This window comes from Centroberyx affinis, unplaced genomic scaffold, assembly GCF_046629955.1.
Source record: "Centroberyx affinis isolate AG114_WGS23_722 - 3 ecotype Tasmania unplaced genomic scaffold, CSIRO-AGI_Caff_v1 ptg000898l_1, whole genome shotgun sequence".
Classification (NCBI taxonomy): Eukaryota; Metazoa; Chordata; class Actinopteri; order Beryciformes; family Berycidae; genus Centroberyx; species Centroberyx affinis.
In genome coordinates, this window is record NW_027279484.1 from 335,565 (window position 1) to 355,166 (window position 19,602).

The window sequence follows — 19,602 nt, forward strand, 5'->3', positions numbered from 1 at the left end:
GCATAGCTGAATGGAACATGGCCAGTATTTATATCAGTGGAATGATTAATGAAGAAATGTAATAATAGCGGTCCTCATGCTTGTCACTCGATGAGGATATTCTTAGTAGGTTGCTCTTCCTTGCATCATGCTGTTAGACGTCAAAGCTTCATATTGACCTCCCTTTCCAATGATATCTCCTCTGTGACCCACTATCCCAATGCATCTATGTATGGTGTGGCGCTGCTATGTAAATACGAGCTGAAAGGCTGCTGGCACAGGGGAAAGTTTTGAGACTACTGTATTGAGTCTACATACTGCACTGTATATGTTTTGAGGTTGGTTTGCTGACTTAGCTGAATACCTTTCAATTCTATAAGCAGCACTCAGTCTATTCGCTGAGTCATTTTGCTCACATAGTGTATCTACATTCAAAACATTTTCCTCTGCTGTATTGTAGCATTCTGTTTCTTGACATTGATACCAACTGTAGCCAGATTTCCAATAATCTGATAACCGGCTGCACCACATCACACCCAATAATCAAGGTGTTATCTGATTAACAATTTGAAAACCTGTTGCTAACTGTATGTACATCATCAAGCTCGGTCATCAGGTCAGGTAAGCTCAGTAGAGCTTACAGTTACAGGGTCAGTATGGAAATTCCTTCATGTAGAGCAGCTAAATATTACTGTCAACCTGAAGCTGCTGCTGTAGGTATAGTCTGGAGTCCAAATGGGCAACTAGCTAGCTACCTAAGGTGTGAGTTACTTAAGGAAGTCAGGCAGCAGCTTGTGAAGCTCTGGACGGCATCCAGTTGATCTCACTCAGGTCCAAAAACATGAAAACGTCAGTCGTGCTTCTGTGATATACATCCCTTGCCCATGCCAACGATTAGCATCAATCACACTATGGCTAATTTATTAAGGGGCTGAAAACAGGGACATTTAGAAATACGTGTAGCCTATAAAACTTTTCATCCCAGCAGAAATTATGATGATTGTCAGTTTGAAAAGCTAATGGAAATGTGAGCTGACCCAGGCAGCTACAGTATGCACCGGATTTGATAGCCAGGCTAAATGTTTGTCGTTAAAATTGCAGTAAATTAAACCATAAATCAGGTCTAACGCCAGACAGGCATCAGAACAGCCATTTTGACTTCTATTTTTGCTACTTTTTATATAGGCCTCACAGGTCTTTAATTTGTCATGGCTGATTTCAAGTGAAGATTTCTCACCAAGTAAAAAGACCCCCCCCCCTGTCTGAAGCATAGTGTAAGTTCAAGCAATGCCCTACAGGAACCACTTTTTGGGAAGTCTTGGCATCTTGATTCTTTCTTGATTTGGTGAGATTCATGCCAGCTCCAGGCACAATATTTGACAGCAGATACAATAGAAGGCAGAGAATGGCCAATTCCCTTCTCCTGCACTGGTGTGAACAATGTGGAGGCAGGCAGGGAGGCATGCCATGGTGGTAGATCTGGCCCACCCAGACTGTGGCCTGCTGTCCCTCTCAGTTGTTCAACCCCTCAGCGAACAAAGCCGACACAGGGAAGAAGGGGAACTGCGGGGGAGGAGGTGGGTGGAGTACAGCTGTCACTCTGCTCCCCATAATCTGGAAGTCTGGCGGGAAGGAAGGCTTCCTGGGACAGAGAGAGAGAGGAGAGACCTCTGTGCTTTATGATGCTCCAGCCAGAAAACTGTTATGCTTGTTTTTCTCCTTCTGAATTTATGTTACTGGCAAATATTTGAAAAATAAAACAGAGAGACGGTTTGTTTTGTTTTTTTGCGGTCAAATGTTAAGAAAGTGAGTATGTCTGGGTAAAACGAGAATGACACGCATGGAAATAAATTGGAAAGACTGAGGAAGGGCTGGGAAAAATGATAAAATTTATAAGAGAGGGATTTAGAAATAGACCGACGGTACCTATACTTGTGGACAAAAAGCAGCCTCCTGTACTCCGGGAACAGCAAAAGAGCAGCACCTGTTGACCCCACAGTGTTATAAAACCATTGAGTGGACAGGCCTTGGAAAATGGCAGATGTCACTTAGCTAAACGCATTTTCATCACAAAGGACGTCTGAAGTAATGCTGACTTCCTCGGTCCTGGAGGCTGGAATGTGTCATAGACATTCATTAAATTATGAAGGGTTTGGTTATTCATGAAAAATGGCACTCTATGTGTTTTTGTATTCACCTACTAAGATAATGTTTAATTGTGACACTGACAACAATCTCAAGCAAATTATGATTAGTTCATGGATAAATTACTGACCATATTGCCATAGGATGACCATCTAGTCATGAGGTGCTGACCCCTTATGTCATATTACAGCTGTGCCTCCATTTCACATCCACATATCAGGTAGCACTGTGGCAGACATGGAAAGAGAATACTTTTCATCAGCTCTTTTTCCAATCGGTCACTGCAATCCTGTGTTTCGAACATGTCTCAAGTCAGGCAGTGAGCACTTAACTGTAGCAGAGGAGGATATCAGAGTCAATCTGATCAGTATTCATTTATTATCCTTGACTCCTTGACAGTATTCTAAAAAAAATTAGGTGTAGGATTACTAACTATATACCTCAAAAAATAAACTTTATTTCACCCTTTGAAATTTAGATAGAGGGTTGCAGTTTTCCATTCATCACTGTTGTTGAATCGATTACAATCCAACACATTTTTGTGCACCATAGATGTCTGTTAGTCAGTACAATATACTCCAGCAACCTTTACGATAGCAATGGTATTCCTGTGTTCTGCCCTTGTTCAGAGAAGCAGCGTATTCCATGTCCTACCGCTTGCAGCAGTGCAGAAATCCATAGCTGCCAGATTGCCGGACGCCGAAACAGAGGGAGCTTTTTGTCTGTGCCGTGTTCATTTGATAATCCTTGGTGACGGCCACTCACTAAGCCTCTCCTTATATCAGCTCCACAGAGGGCAGGCTGCCAGGGAACACTTTCCCCCGCACAAAAACAATTTGACATTTGTGGTCTGTCTGAGACTTTGTTTAACTTTCCAGCAAGGTAAAATAAGGGCATTCTGAGTGGAGATTAAGATTCAATTCCCACTAGGTTCCACATGGAGCCCATTCATGAAGTGTGAAGCAATCCAGTATCATTTAGCAGAATACAGTTGACCTCATGTTACTGCAGAAGAAGGGAGCAAAGACACCCATCTTATATATTGATCATTTATCAACCCTGGAAGAATTTGGGACAGGCAGAAACAGACATGATACATGTTTCCTGTATTTTTAGCCGTGACTTTCAGAAACCTGAGCATGGTCAAGGTTAGCGGTGCCCACTGGGCTCCATGAAAACTGCAATTCCATGTCTCCTGTCCTAAACAAGGGGTAGACTAAGTTAGGGGAATAGGTGCGTGCGTGCGTGCGTCTTTTTGGAACTCTGAACAACTGGTCCCCACTGACTTCAGTTGTTTTGGAGAAGGCTGCTATGGAATTGTGCTGGCAACCTCCCTGTGTGTTATATGGACAAACTTCACCTGTGTTTCAACTGGCATGAGGGTGAGTAGATGATGACAGAATTTTCATTTTTGGGTGAACTATTCCTTTAACACCTCTCAGGTAATTAATGCAAGCAGAGAGAAATGACCCAACACTGTCAATGTCCCTTAAAATCCACTTGCTTCCATCAATTCAATCTGAACATGCTGTTGCGTCTTGGTGAGTGTGGTTTGGCCTTGTTGTGGCTTAGCCCGCTCGGGACTCGGTGTTGACATGTGGGTTTGAGGAAGCGGCCCCATCCCATCCTGAATACCCACACTCAACCCCCCAGTGTTTTCATTCTCCCCAGCCACATAGCAGAAAGACCGCAGCCCCTTTCTCCCTCACTGAGGCAAAAATGAGCTCAATGCTGGCTCATTGTGTGGACAAGCAGAAGCTCCTTGCTATTGTTTTCCTTAGACTGTACCGTTTGCTTTTTTAGTTCTCCTTTGGCTGGTACGATGTCCAGTATTTTTACTTTCTGAGTAATGTCTCACACCAAATATTTAATCCTGACAAAACAAAAAAACAGAATCCACTGACACCTGACACTGGCAAATCAAACTGCTGAATGTTTCTTCATAAAACTGACCGACTGAAGCTTCTTTACTCCACTAAGCATCTTTAGCAGGGTTAGGTCAACAAGGCCCCTCTCACTGTGACCAGCAGTGCAAAACCAAAGAGACACAACCTTCTCCTCCCTAATCCAAAGAGTCCACTGAACTTTGCCCGTTCACACCAAAAGCCACAGGTCATTGGGCATGCCAGACCGAAGGATAAGACATTTGGACGTTTGGCTGCAGTCGTTTAAAAAAAAAATATTGGGATTATGCAGCAGAACTCTTAACTTAAGCATCTCTGAAGCAGCCAATATCAAGGCAATGACCAAGAGAGAGTTGACAGGTTTCGTTTGAAGGATTACACGAGTCATGAGATAGTATGGATTAAGGGCAGGATTGGGCCTGTAGCCGCGGATCAGTGGCAGGTGACTGGGAGCTTTAGCTGATTCATGTCGAGCACTCGGTTCAAATGTGTGTTTTATGAGCACAGCTTTTCTCTCAGGTGATACTGAGGTCTGTGCAACTTAATTACCTACACCATGAAAACCTTAAACACTGTCACAGAGTCTTTCACAAAGTGTTGCAGGTCCAAATTATAAGTGTGTGTGTGTGTGTGAGTGTGTGTGTGTGTGGTATGACTTAAGTCACTTTCAGGGACACACACCAAACTTAAGACCATTTGATTGGAGACGGCTTGTGCAGTTGGGGACAAAAGCTGTGACTCCAATTGGTAAAAAGTTGATTTTTGGGTCAGTGGTTAAGGTTAGGGTTAGGTTAAGGTTAAGGTTAGGGTTAGGGTTAGGTTTAGGCAAGTAGTGGTTATGGTTAGGGTTAGGGTAAGTCTCCAGGAAATGAATGTAAGTCTATGTAAATACCCCAAAAGTGACTTAAGTATAACTGTGTGTGTGTGTGTGTGTGTGTGTGTGTGTGTGTGTGTGTGTGTGTGTGTGTGTGTGTGACCCTGCGATCACCCTTTGAGGTCACTAATGGAGCATAAAGGAGCCTCACTTCTCACTCTGGCCCTGAAATTTTACCATATAACTCCCGGCTTACAATTAAGCTATATCTTCTTGGAGAGAAACAGAAAAAGAGAGAGGGAGACTGACAGGGTGTGGGGTGTTTTGGGTTGAGGAGTGGGGCAGATATTAGATGAGAGGTGTTTTCCATAAGTAGCCCACATTTATCTGTGTCTGTATTTGACCCATTCAGTCTGCTTTGCCTCTGTCCCGCTGAGAGGGGAGAGCCTGAGCTCAGGCTAAGAAGGCTGCAAAAAAAGACAAAGAGTGAGAGGGGTTGAGAGAGACAGAGTGTGGATGAGAAAAGGAGGAAATGAGAAACAAGGCAACACTTGGGCCCAGTCAAGTGGGGTTTAGGGAAGCCCCGGTATTAAGTTATCATGTTACCCTTCCCAATTTAAAATGCCCCCTCTCTGATTCCTTTTATCCTTGAGCTCAAAACGGATAGCAGCTGAGATGCCTCAGTGGCTCCTAACATGAGCAAAATAGATTGTTTCCCTATTGTACTGTGCAGTGGATGGGTCTCTTGCAGGAAGTGCTGGTGTATTAAGCTTTCTCTCTTCCAGGTGGAAACAAACTAAAGCCTCAGCCATTCCGGCTCAACTGGGCCTGGATCTCTCTGGAGAAGGAGTACTACTTAGTGGATGAGGATGCCAAGTTCCTGGAGGTGACGCTCAAACGCAGAGGCTACCTAGGGGAAACCTCCTTCGTCAGTAAGTGTTGACAGTCCTTTGTTTAGCATCCGTCAGGACTTGCTCCTCATTGGATTTTGAATTGAATACAGTAACTTTAGGTAACACTTTACTTTACAATGGCTTCATTCCAGTGTATATACCTGTGTATCAATGGAATTATTATAATAGAATTCATATTAATGGAAAAGTGTAAATCTCCCAAATACATAATGTATTTACAACAGTGTAACAACACCATTTTAATGAAGATAATGGTGCGTTATACTGTTGCAAGTACATTATGTATCAGGGAGATTTTCATCAAGTACCTATACAGTAATACTGTGTACTTACAATACTTTTCCATAGGTTAACACACTGGAATAAGACCGTTGTAAAGTGTTACCATAACTTGATTTTATTTCATAACTGTATAACTACTAACCTTAATTATGCATGAACTGTATTGACTTTAGCTTATTATTTTTGTTTCTCAACTCCCTTAGTTTTTTGTAAAATGGAAGAGTTTTTGTTGCCAGTTAGAGCAAGGATCTGGAGTCCTCTAATAGCACTTTCGCTACCTATCACTAATAGCTGTGATGGCAGGTATATGAAGGATGACAAGACTAGACAACATGCCCTTATTAAACTGTCATTTTGTCAAAGAATTATTACCCCTTTAACAGTTCCTTTAGACTGTATTTATCTGTTATTACCTTGCCAAGGGCAGCGTCGCTATAAAACATCAGCTAACCTTCTCACTGAAAATCTATGCTGATTCCTGCTAGGGCTACAGGATTGTCCTCAGTTTACCCCCGTGGTTGAACTTAAAACACCGCACTCACAGCCAAATAGTCACGTCCTGAACGGCGCCTATCCTCTGTTGTCTTGTTTGAATGGGGCTCCATTTCCTGTCCTGTCTGTGAAAAGGGTGGTTTGATTGAGAGCACATAGGACCTTTCCTGGTAAAGGTCACGAGGTAATGTCAACATGTCGGTCTGTTTGGCTACATCCAACACTGGCATACAATGAGGCAATAATAACATAATGCCCCTGTGTTTATTACTGTCTTAGAGGATAGTGGGAACAAAAAGTAACAAAGAAGGCCATGTCAGTGAATTAACAATGGCATTGACACAGATTTTAAATTAGTATAAAGCACAGGAATCTCACAAAATCTGTTGTATTATTCTGTGGGTTCGGATCATGCAGAAACATACTACTATAGTATCAGCTCACTTCAGCTTTATGTAAGTCTCTATATGATATGCATTGTCTAAATACTGGGATAATTACTCCATGCTTTGCAACATTACCACTGAAGTACAACACTAGTCTTGCCCTCCCTTGCCCTCAGGTATCGCCACCAAGGATGGCACAGCCGAGAAAGACAAAGACTTCCGCGGAAAGGCCCAGAAGCAGGTCCAGTTCAACCCTGGCCAGACCACGGCCACCTGGAAGGTGAAGATCTTCACAGACCAGGAGTTTGAGACCTCTGAGACCTTTGAGATACAGCTGTCAGACCCAGTCATGGCTGTGCTGGAGTTTCCCGACACCGCAACAGTGGAGATCGTGGACCCTGGAGATGGTAGGAATCTGATGTTTGAGTTATTTGAACATATAAACCCTGACCTCTTGTAGACCTCATAGAGTTAAATGAATGTATTATTGATAAATGCATTTATTACACAAAATAACTCATCTTCTTGGTTTCTTCCAGAGTCGACTGTGTTCATCCCCCAGGCAGAGTACAAGATCGAGGAGGATGTTGGAGAGCTGCTGGTGCCAGTCCGCCGCTCGGGAGATGCCAGCCAGGAACTCATGGTTGTCTGCTACACTCAGCAAGGTAAGGCGAATCTGTCTTTAGTCACCATTCTCTCTAAAAGAATGGATAGCACCTTGGGTAGCCATTTACACAAAAACACATTCAAATGGCACATACAGAGACCACACATCAAAAACTTCAAATAGTTAAATATGAAGCTCACATTTGATATTAGAATGATACTGACAAGATATCAGATGTGTCCTTTTATCATGTTTCTTGAAACGACAACTCTCAGTGAGTAAATTAGGTCAGTGCTGCTGCAATAACCTAATTTCTCCACAGAGATCAGTAAAGTTTCATCTTATCTGATCTTTATCCTCAGCCACGGCCACCGGCACCATACCCAGCACTGTGCTGTCCTACTCTGATTACATCACGCGACCTGAGGACCACACCAGCGTGCTGCGCTTTGACAAGGACGAGCGCGAGAAACTCTGCCGCATCATCATCATCGACGACTCGCTGTACGAGGAGGAGGAGAGCTTCAATGTCACCCTCAGCATGCCCATGGGGGGCCAGGTGGGCGCCAGCTTCCCCAGCGCCAAGGTCACCATCTTGGCAGACAGCGATGACGGTGAGTGGAGTGGCTGGTTATGGCAGTGTTGAAGCAGAGCGGGAACTTCACAGTTAACAGTCTGACCACTGAAGCTCAATAATCACCAGTCATCAACAAATCATCAGTACTGTTAACTGAACTCATTTATTGAGCCTTTTATATAAAAGCAACAGTCAAGACCATGCTGACTGCTGTACACACTTACACATGCTCACCCCAACAGACTTTGAGTTATGCCTTTTCATCAAATGGAAAAACAGAGATAGTCTTCATAGTATTCCCATGATGTCACATGCATGTCCTACCAATATGGTGCCTTACAGTATAGACAGTTAATTGGCTGTGGCTGTCGTTTGATTATAATCACCTGTTTATTTATTACAATCACCTGTTATTGTTGTTAACAGAATACTATGAATAGGCACAATAGTTTTTTGTTTCATTCGTTCCATCGTTTCATTATTCAATCCAGTGCAAAATAAGTGCAGAATGTAAACATTTCTGTCTAGGCAACCGTCACCAGTGCATGACAAAGGCCAAACAATGGAATTATTTACACATGATGGGATGTTATACTTGCATTGCACTATAAATATATTTGATCAAAATTAAGATTTTCCAAGATTTTCTAAGATTTCTGTGGCTGTAAAGGCTAGTGTGGCCATGCAAGTCTAATTTTGACTCATGAGTTACTTAATACAAAGTCAAGGGAAGGTGGCATCGTTTACTGTGCGGTGGCAGGTGTGGGTGATCCTGTTGCCCAATGCTCCTTTGATGCACTACCCTGCTCTACTGTGCCACTTTGGTCTCTGCACATCATTAATCCACCCAAAGTGCACTCATGGCGCCATAAGCAAAGCCCTCAAGACAAAGACCAAAGCCCTGTATGCTGTATTTGCATTATAGTGTTTCCCATGTCCATACCCTTTCCCTTGCCCGAGTCCAACTGCTGCACTTCTGTTTACACACTTCATCATCCAGTATACTCTGTCTGTCTGCCTGTGTGTCTGTCTGTCGTTTTGTCTGTTTGGCTGTCTGTCTGCCGGCCTGTTAAAGCCGCTGACCGCTGCAAACAAGATAACAATAGGCAGGTGTTGAGAGAGAGAATGGCAACTTCAGCCGATGTTATGCTACACTACCCTATACCCTGTCTGACAGATAAAAGGACTATAAACATGTTGTGCTCCAGAGTTGCCCCCTCCTCATTGGCATTCAGTGGAGCACAAGGGGAAACAGAGGGCATCCTTTTGTCTGCAGGAACCAAAAGGCAGGTGGTGGAGAGACAGGGAGTATTGTGCAGGGATTTCACATGACAGGCATGTTTACACTCTGTCCCTCCGTTTGATGGTATTCAGTGCAGTGTTGAGCTTATTTGTGTTGGAGATATCTAAGACTCAAGATCCATTTTCAACTTGAGGAGGAACGTGTTCTTTTTAAACTATAAATCAAACTTTGTTATCGGAAATTGGTCACTGCCTGTTTTGATTTTCACATAGAAATCCCTCAAAGAACATAACATGTCTCAACAAACTTGACAAATGGTAGCATAAAATTTGTAAATTCCTTGAGGCCTTTCTGGGCTTTTCTTTTGCAGCCAGTCTGCCTGACTCATTTCACCCTGCTGTCCCTCTCCTCCATCTCTCCCACCATTCACCAAGGCTAATTTCCTGGACTTGCTTGTTGTAGTGACAGACACACTCACACAGCAAGCCTCCCTCCCGAGCAATTTGGAACTGGAGTACAATTGAACTTTATGTATAAATAATCAGTGTACATTCCCAGACATGTAAAGAGACAAGAGGAGACTCCTCAATGTAAACCTCCATTGTGGCTCCACTTCTTGGTGGGTCCTGAAGTAACACCCCCTCCATAAAGCTGGATGAATGTGTGTGTGTTTGTGTGTGTATGTGTGTGTGTGTGTGTGTTTGTGTGTGTGTGTAAAGCCATCTGCCTGGCTGAGTAAACCTGTGGTTTGGACTCTGGCCAGCATCAAGCCTCTATTGTTATTTGTCTGGCTCTTCCTCCTACTGATCTTTAAGGTTGCCATGTTGGCACTCGTTTCCCCATACATCTCCCGCTCATCCGTTTGATACTAAGTAGTTAGCTTGGTGGCTGAGAGGAATTGAAAGTGTGCCAGCTATCCTTCCCTCGGCAGCGGTTGTCCGTTGTGGCATCAGTCAACTTCGAAACCACCCTTGGACCAGATCTGGCATTTCTGTTCAAGGATCAATAAGTTACACTATAAATTACTCTCTATCTCTTACTTTTCTGCCATTTGTCAGCTTTTTACCCTCAGTGCACCCTCAGTGCAACAGTGAATATATGAGATTATCAAAAAAGACCTAAATCTGCAGCTCTATCAGTTGATCTGTAAGAGAGTGCTGATCACAGGCTTTATAGGGGAGTGAGGAGAGATGAATTGACGATGTGTTCCAGTGGACTGAATTCTTGCCCTCTGCCTTTGCAGAGTGGAAGGTTGCCTCTCTGTCTATGCCCCCCCCCTCCATAGCGCTTATCAGCTGCTCTATCATCAGACACTGGGAACATCCCTCCCCTGTGCGCAATGTTCTGTGCATGCACACACACACACATGCACACACACCTTATTCTTCAGGTGTCTCCTCGACCCTTTGGCACTGAGTTCAGACAGCGCTGTCTGGCTTTAGATAAGTGGGGGAGGAAGGGTGAATGAGGACAGGATAAGATGGATGACAGCTCTCTTCCTGTGCAGAGTCAAAAATGAGGGAGCTGATTCAGCCATCCATGCCACTGTCTGTCCTTCAACCTGAGTTCAAAGCTGCATAATATGTAGTCTAAATATACAGCAATTATCCAAACATTTGAATGCCCAGACTCTTGAATGCTCCATCCTTCTAAAAAGACTGTTGTTCAGACAAGCAACAAAACTGAACAGTGAAAAGATGCAATTCAAATGATCTCAAAATGACATGGTGATATAGTTATTTCATATCATTTCACAGTTTATGCTGTTTTGGTAACTCAATTCAATTCAATTCAATTCAATTTGCTTTATTGGCATGAATGTCATAACAACAAAATTGCCAAAGCGTCTCAGGACAAGCAACAAAAGGATACAACTGATCTAACAACAAAGTAAACAGTGGATACATTACTGAATAAGACAGAATCAGTTCTGCTAGTAAAATAAATCAAATAAGATACTGACAAAGCAAGAACAGTATTAAAATAATAATTATAACAATTATAAGAATACGTAATTGCACTAGTATTATAATACTACAAATTATGACAATATTATTAGTACAGTGTTAGAATAATATAATACAACAATAAACAAACAGTAGTGATCAAGATGATCATTCATCATCATTAACTCTTATAGGATGATTTTTCCATGAAAAAAGTAGTGCACCAAGAGTAGTTTGAAACTGTCCCATCTGAAGCATTTATCCATTATACTTATCTATTCTTTCCAAACTCCACAGAGCCCTCCCTGTACTTTGGGGAGCCTGAGTACTTGGTGGATGAGAGTTCAGGCTATGTTGAGGTGAAAGTCTGGAGGACAGGCACTGACCTGTCCAAGACCGCTACTGTCACCGTCCGCTCCAGGAAAAGTGATCCTGTCTCTGCAGAAGGTAAGACCAGCACTTCTACAGCACCATGATGTTCAGTCATGATATTGCATTACAATGTCACTTGCTGACTGGGCTACCTCTCTCTCTGGCAGCTGGACTGGACTATGTTGGCATTAGTCGTAACCTGGACTTTGCCCCTGGAGTGACCATGCAGACGTTCAGAGTGACCATCCTGGATGACCTGGGTCAGCCGGAGCTGGAGGGGCCTGAGACCTTTGACCTCGTGTTACGGATGCCAATGAATGCTGTGCTGGGAGAACCCAGCAAGACCATCATCACCATCAATGATTCAGTCAGCGACTGTGAGTCTCAAAGACACACACACACACAATTATTTATGTCCAAATACTGTCAATTTACAGATTAATAAGAATGTTCTATATGACTTTGCAGTTGTATAATGTGCTCTTTACATACAATTCAAGAAAAATATGCGGCATGAATGCAAAATGTAGTCAGTAGCTTCACACAGAAGCAGCGAGTTTCTCCTGTAACATAGCCTGACTGTTGTCTTTGCAGTGCCTAAGGTGCAGTTTAAGGAAGGCAGCTATAAGGTGGGTGAGGCTGACGGGGAGATAAAGGCCATCGTGTACCGCAGTGGAGACATTAGCCTCAGGTCCACGGTGCGCTGTTACACTCGCCAGGGCTCTGCTCAGGTTATGATGGACTACAACGAGAGGCCCAACACTGATGCATCAGTCATCACTTTCCTACCAGGTGAGAGACCCCCACCTCCCCCTCCTCTCCTCTCTCTCTTGCTCTCTCTTTCTTTCTTGCTATATGACTGTATATCTATTCCTGTTTGCTACATCTAAAGTACCCTGCAGGAGCTTATCTGAGTATGTTAACCATTTTTCCCTAGGCGAGAGTGAGAAGCCATGTATAGTAAGCCTGGTGGATGACTCTGTCTATGAGGAGGACGAGGAGTTGCGCCTGGTCCTGGGAAGTCCCAAGAGCAAGTCGTCCTTCGGAGCTTCCATTGGGGAGCAGAAGGAAGCGCTGGTCACAATCACAGATGAGAAAGACAGTACGTGCTCTGCTGGCATCAAAGTATTCGTAACAACAAGCTAAATCAAACACCTTTAATAAAATATCACCTATACTTCACCATATTTTCTTTTATTTATACCCAAAGACCATTCTGTTTGGAGGTTTGAGGTTCAAATACAGTAAATGAGTAAAAACATGCTGATTCACATAATGGAGATGGTATTTTGGCCTAATGTCTAAGCCCAATTTGCTTCCTCTTCTTAGAGTCCATCATCCGTTTCTCTGAGATCAAGTACAGCGTGCGGGAACCCCAGGTGAAAGGGGACTTGGCGATTGTGAAGATTCCTATCCTGCGTGTTGGAGACACCTCTAAGGTCTCAGTGGTCAGAGTGCACACCAAGGACGGCTCCGCAACCTCAGGAGAGGACTACAACCCACTGTCAGAGGGTGAGGGACTGGCTTAATGGGGTGTCTAATTAAGCAATAAGCCATAAGCAATAAGCTTTACAGTGATTTTAGAATAACTAAGGAATTACTAAGCACAACATGAAATAGCCTCGAGCAGCTTATTGCTTTTATAAAATGGTGGTCCCACACCATTGTGAGAAAAAAAACACCACACATTTATTTTTAATCAATAATAATCAGTAACAATATAACAGTAATAAAATAACATCAAGCAATATAGTTCTTGAACAGTAGCTAAACAAAGTAATTGCTAAGCAACACATTGTCATTTCTGCAATGCTGGTGCATTAATATTTCAACAGAGGTGTGAGTTTATCAGGTATTTTACAATGGCTTTGAACGTGACTAAGCCAATTAGGACTGTACACCAAAACTATATGAAATGTGCAATGACAAACAAGTGTAATGACTTATAATAAGTCAAACAACATTACAAAGCCATTCCTTTTAGAAATACACCCAGCAACCTGCACAGCACTTCTTGATATGAATAATGTGTTTATGTTGGAGATGTTTATGCGTGTGTGTGTTTCTAAGATGTGGAGTTCAAGGAGGGTGAGAAGGAGCACTTTGTGGAGATTGAGATCCTGTATGACGGGCAGAGAGAGATGAGAGAGGCCTTCACTGTACACATGAAGCCTGACGAGTACATGGTGGCTGAAATACAGGTGAGACGGAGGCCACATGGCACACACACACACAAATATACACCATCAAAATATTCTCAACGGGGCTATGGGCACACGCATATACAGTGCTGCATACCTACACACGTGAGCATGCGCCCTGTCATGTCGGCCCGTGTTAAAATAGCCAGGCAGCAGCTGCCATGGCTGTCAGCACACCCGAATCGCAGTGTCTTATAAAAAGCTTTTCCCTCTGGAATGGGATGCTGGGGGGAATGTCCCACCAGAGCCAAACAGTAGACAGACCTATAAACAGAACTGTGGCATTCTAACCATATACCCAACATTGGGCATGCACCACTCACGTTCTCTCAGTCAAAGTCATTGTTTTGCATTTTTACTGTAGACTGTAATGAATGAATAAATGAATGAATCAACCAATGAATGGATGGATTTACATGAAGAGTTAAACCCAGTTAAAATGTTGAAAGTCAGCGTTGGACGTGAACTACTAACTAACTTCTACTCTTGTCCTCTCCTCACTAGATGAACAAGGCCATTGTGTACATTGAGGAGATGGACAGCGTGGCAGACGTCACCTTCCCTGCCGTGCCCCAGGTGGTTTCCCTGTTCATGTACGATGACACGGTGCGGGCCAAAGACAAGCCTCAACCCCTCACTGGCTACCCTGTTGTGTGTGTGACGGTGAGTGGACTGCTGCTTTTGAGATGCACACACAGCTTCACACTCGTCCACACTGTGCTGATACCAGTAATGACAGATAGTGAGCATTTTGTTCAGAAAGTGAAGGCCTGCAACCAAAAGTATAATTTCTCTGTTTCATTGCTGCATGTTATTTAGCAATCATTGGATTTTCAAATCTCAATCAGCTCTTACTGTGAATATTAGAAAAGGATATATTCAAATCTGTTATAACAACAGTTTTTTTCCTTCCATCTCCTACCTTTCCATGTCATGCAGGCCTGCAACCCAAAGTACCATGACTTTGACAAAACGGGCTCGATCTGCTCTGCGGAGAACATCAACGACACTCTGACCCAGTACCGCTGGCTGGTCAGCGCCCCCACCGGGTCGGATGGAGTGACCAGCCCCATGAGGGAGGTGGACACTAACACTTTCTTCACCAACACCAAGTCCATCACCTTGGATTCCATCTACTTCCAGGCCGGCTCCAGGATTCAGTGTGCAGCAAGGGCCTTCAATGCCAATGGAGACGCTGGCCTGGAGCTGTCCAGCCCCATTGTTGCGATCAGCAAGGAGGAAGGTGAGTGGTGGGCGGATGGGACTCAGGAGACGACTGTGGGACTGATTAAAATCTTCTGTCTTTTCTTTAGACTGTTTACACTACATGAGTTTCTTCCTTTGCAGGTATGTGTCAGCCTCGTGTTGCTGGTACTGTGGGAGCTGAACCGTTCTCTGCTAAGATCCGCTACACAGGCCCAGATGACCCGGACTTCCCCAACCTCATCAAACTGACTATCAACATGCCTCACATGGATGGTGAGTAGTAAACATTGTTGTAGACCACACAACCAATGACTAAGAGTCATTGGTTGTGTGGTCTCTCAGTGGGACAGCGAAAAAAAATCCTTGTCTTTTTTGACAAGTAGAAGCTCTTCTTTCTCACCAGGCATGTTGCCAGTAATCTCCACGAGACCTCTGTCCAACTTTGAGCTCACCCTGAGCCCTGATGGCACACGTGTGGGCAACCACCGCTGCTCCAACCTGCTGGACTTCAACGAGATCCAAACTGGCCACGGCTTCATCACGGATGCCACCAAGAACCCAGAGATCATCGGCGAGACTTCACCCTACCAATACAGCGTCGCCATGCGCTCTGCCAACTCTCTGCGCTTCTACAGGAACCTCAACCTGGAGGCCTGCCTCTGGGAGTTCACCAGCTACTACGACATGTCCGAGCTGTTGAATGACTGCGGAGGCTCCATAGGCACCGACGGACAGGTAGGAGATAGAAGACACACACTTGCATATACACACACACACAGCAATACTCTCTCCATCATCCTTGACATTGTCTGACTGTATTCCTGCCTATTTAGGTGCTGAACTTGGTCCAGTCCTACGTCACCTTGCGGGTGCCTCTGTTTGTGTCATACGTCTTCCACTCTCCTGTGGCCGTGGGAGGCTGGCAGCACTTTGACCTGCAGTCAGAGCTCAAACTCACCTTTGTGTATGACACAGCTATTCTGTGGCAGGACGGCATTGGCAGCCCACCTGAGGCTGAGCTTCAAGGTACAGTCTCAAACCAATGCTGCTCCCTGCTGGGGCTTACGGAGCAACAAAATGACATTCATGTGTATAATATTAATTTGTCTGATAACAGTGAGTCTATGTTGTTAAAGTGTGATTTTGTTCTCGTAGGAGCCATGTACCCCACCAGTATGCGGATCAATGAAGAGGGCCGTCTGGTGGTCAACTTCAAGACAGAGGCTCGCTTCAGGGGACAGTTTGTTATGTCTCATCCAGGTATGGGAGTGGCACACACATGCATGCACATACACACACCCTAAACCCGTCCAGTGGGGTCATTCTATATAACCATCTCCTATTGGATTACCCTGTGGCCCACGTCCTCTCTCCATCTATTTCTGGAGTTCCACACTGGGGGTCCTTCCTGTGTGAAAGCACCAGAGGTCATTTAAGCAAATGTCAAAATGACCCCACTGCTTTTACAGTTGGGAAACAAATAGCAGCAACAATCTAGAAGGTCACTCTATAAATACAAACATAGTCACCAGGGCCTGGAGTTTTAGTTTTGCCATAATGCACCTTTAAAGATGTATGACTGTGTGTGTGTGTGTGTGTGTTTGTTTTCAGGGACTAGCCTGGCATCTATGGTGATGTGTGCGGACCATCCTGGGCTGACATTCACTCTTTCCCTGGTCAGGACTGAGCCAACTTACAACCAGCCCATGCAGCAGTGGAGCTATGTCTCAGACTTTGCTGTGAGTTACTGTACCGTCAAGACTTGTCTGTTGTGGCAAGACGATCACAAACCCCCTTACTGAAATTGTACCTGTGTGTCGGTGTGATCTCTAGGTGCGTGACTACTCTGGGACCTACACAGTGAAGCTCATCCCCTGCAGTGCTTCTCCCAACGGGGAGTTCAGCATCCCTCCTGTCTGCCACCCAAGAGAGCCCCTCACTTTTGACATGGACATACGCTTCCAACAGGTTAGCCTCTCCTGACAAAAATCTCCTGGCATGATTTAGAAAATCCACAAATCAGATTGGATTGTTTAACTTTTTTCCAGTGCAGTTTCACCTGTTTTTGAACATGTAAATATCTTCAAACAAGGCAGAATAAGGCAGACGACTATTAGTATCAAGATAATGCTACCTGATGTTTTTCCTCGTTTAAGAAAAATAAGACATTAAGACTTAAGACTTGTTAAGACTTTGTCAATTTCATGAACAGCCAACATCATGATCTGTTCTTGCTCTGTGTTCCAGGTGAGCGACCCAGTGGCAGCTGAGTTCAGCCTCAACACTCAGATGTTCCTGCTGTCCAAGAGGGAGTTGTGGTTGTCTGATGGCTCCATGGGCTTTGGCGAGGGGACTGATGCTGCCTTTTCAGAAGGTACAACACCAGCACCCCCCAGGGGATTTGAATAATCATTACAGCTGAAAACCTCAATCAATCACCCTCAGTGAAGCCCTCTTTGCACTTCTCCCACTATAATACATCTCTCCTTCGATTCAGGCTCCTCCATCTATGGTCGTGTGATGGTGGACCCAGTCCAGAACCTGGGTGACTCCTTCTCTTGCAGCATTGAGAAAGTCTTCCTCTGCACCGGAGCAGATGGCTACGTCCCGAAGTATAACCCCACTAACAAAGAGTATGGCTGCCTGGCTGATGCTCCCTCTCTGCTCTACAGATTCAAGATCCTGGTAAGATACAAAAAGGTTTTATTGGAAACAAAATTAAGGAGTTATAGCAGATAATGTTATAGAATTGTGTGTGGGTGTGTGTGTGTGTGTGTTTTGCAGGACAAGGCCCAGCCAGAGACCCAGGCCACAGTATTTGGGGATGTTGCCTTTGAGGCTGCTCTGGCCCAGGACACAGCTGGAGCTCTGCCTTTGGTCAAACAGCCAGGATCAGATGGCTTCTCACTCTCCTCATCGCCACTCTTCCAGGTCTTGACAAATGCTCACAAACACATGCATGCCTATACAACACACACACAGACACACACACACACACACACACAGGGGAATAGGCTCAAACGTCCTTTGTTTCTGCTCCAGGTGGCTGCTGGTCGAGAATGGTTCATCCACACCATCTACACTGTCCGCTCCAGAGAAAACGCCAACCGCAATATTGGCAAGCGCAGCGTGGAGTACCTGCATCACAGCCTGTCCTCTGTTGAGCAGCCCGACACTTCCATCATGGCCCCCCGCCGCCGCCGTGCCGCCCCTGCTTTCTCAGGACCGCAGCTGGCCCAGGACATTGGTGTTGATAACAACCGTGGCACCAACATCCAGCACATCGCTCTGGACCGGGCGGACCGCATGGTGGTCAGCCAGCGCCAGCCCTGGGCTCCCGGCCGTGATCGCGAGCCCTTCCTGGAGCGCCCCCTGTTGGAAAGCTCTGGCAGAGAGCCGGCCGACACCTCCACCCTGCCCATGTTAGTGGGCCTGGCGGGTCTGATCCTCCTCGTCTGCCTCATCGCCACCATCGTCATACTGCTGCTGCGGCGCAAGAAGAGGGAAAAGGAGACCCAGTTCCCCCCTTACGCCACCTCTACTTCTTCCGCCTACAATGGCTACAGCCAAGGGCCAATGAGCATGTGGAGCAGCTCGGACAGCTCTGAGGTCTAAAGATATGACTGCCCCCCACCCCAACCCCTGTGCCCTCCCTGAAAAGACTATGACAGTCTCCTCCACCACAGTGCCTTCCAAGCCCAACTCTTCTAGCACTGAATAAGCCCAGTAAGACCTGCAGATGGCACAGTATGTGAGTGCTTCAGGCCTTTAGGCAGATTATGCACCAGAGAGTATTTTGAGGCTTACTGATGTCCAATGAAGCATCATGGTTAGCGCTTGCTGTAATGTACCATGTACTATAGATTTCTGCCCCTTTTTTGCTGTCTATTCTGAATCATGGCTGAAAGTAGGAGCCCCCTAAAATGGTATTTACCTGCTTGATTGGTTGCCAAGTTGTAAAATATCCCTCTTTATCCAAGGCTTGCAAATGCACGAAAATCCCAATTTAAGAAATGCAATTTATTCACACTAGTAAAAGGCAACCTTATTTCAATTTTATGAAAAAATTTGAAATTTCTATGTTCCTCCTTTAAAGATAACTAGTTTACCGAGGTGTTTTTTTATTATTGTAATTCATTGTGTTCATTATTTTGTTGTTTTGTGGAGTAGAGCAAAATGGATTGAATGTTAGTTGAAGCTGACCTTAATGAATGATAATGTGATAAATTCATGATTTTTTCTTTTTAGTATTGACTACTGACTGTTGTGCTTTAAAAGGCCTGCAGTACACTTGCCCACTGCTGAATACCAATATGGTGCTATTCAAAGGGATTGTAATTATTGTCATTTTAGTCTTTTGCGAATGCAGAACTACCATTCAGAATTTGTTTTTATACATTTTTTCAGGTCATTAACAATGTGGCTGAAATGACGTGCAAAACAGTCTGTGTACATATCAATACAGGACTATGAAAACAGAAAAGGTATTAATACACCCTGGTGAAACTTGAAAAATTATTAACTATACATCTTT

General features: G+C 44.5%; 1 protein-coding gene across 2 annotated transcripts in view; it reads left to right on the forward strand.

Moving 5' to 3' along the window:
- frem3 (Fras1 related extracellular matrix 3) overlaps nt 1–18,715 on the forward strand; it is a 30,673-nt gene extending 11,958 nt beyond the window's left edge. Inside the window, exons 3-24 of one of the 2 annotated variants that reach the window (XM_071521550.1) lie at nt 5,628–5,774; nt 7,093–7,323; nt 7,456–7,581; nt 7,886–8,137; nt 11,587–11,736; nt 11,829–12,038; nt 12,256–12,453; nt 12,599–12,763; nt 12,991–13,173; nt 13,732–13,862; nt 14,367–14,525; nt 14,802–15,105; nt 15,210–15,341; nt 15,472–15,803; nt 15,902–16,094; nt 16,224–16,349; nt 16,680–16,807; nt 16,902–17,036; nt 17,316–17,442; nt 17,566–17,753; nt 17,853–17,999; nt 18,111–18,715. In XM_071521550.1, the coding sequence (XP_071377651.1) occupies nt 5,628–5,774; nt 7,093–7,323; nt 7,456–7,581; nt 7,886–8,137; nt 11,587–11,736; nt 11,829–12,038; nt 12,256–12,453; nt 12,599–12,763; nt 12,991–13,173; nt 13,732–13,862; nt 14,367–14,525; nt 14,802–15,105; nt 15,210–15,341; nt 15,472–15,803; nt 15,902–16,094; nt 16,224–16,349; nt 16,680–16,807; nt 16,902–17,036; nt 17,316–17,442; nt 17,566–17,753; nt 17,853–17,999; nt 18,111–18,683 (4,337 nt within the window). In that variant the 3' untranslated portion in view covers nt 18,684–18,715. The remainder of the gene's footprint in view (nt 1–5,627; nt 5,775–7,092; nt 7,324–7,455; nt 7,582–7,885; nt 8,138–11,586; nt 11,737–11,828; nt 12,039–12,255; nt 12,454–12,598; nt 12,764–12,990; nt 13,174–13,731; nt 13,863–14,366; nt 14,526–14,801; nt 15,106–15,209; nt 15,342–15,471; nt 15,804–15,901; nt 16,095–16,223; nt 16,350–16,679; nt 16,808–16,901; nt 17,037–17,315; nt 17,443–17,565; nt 17,754–17,852; nt 18,000–18,110) is intronic. The other variant, XM_071521551.1, reaches the window with a different exon arrangement.
- The last annotated feature ends 887 nt before the right edge of the window (nt 18,716–19,602 follow it).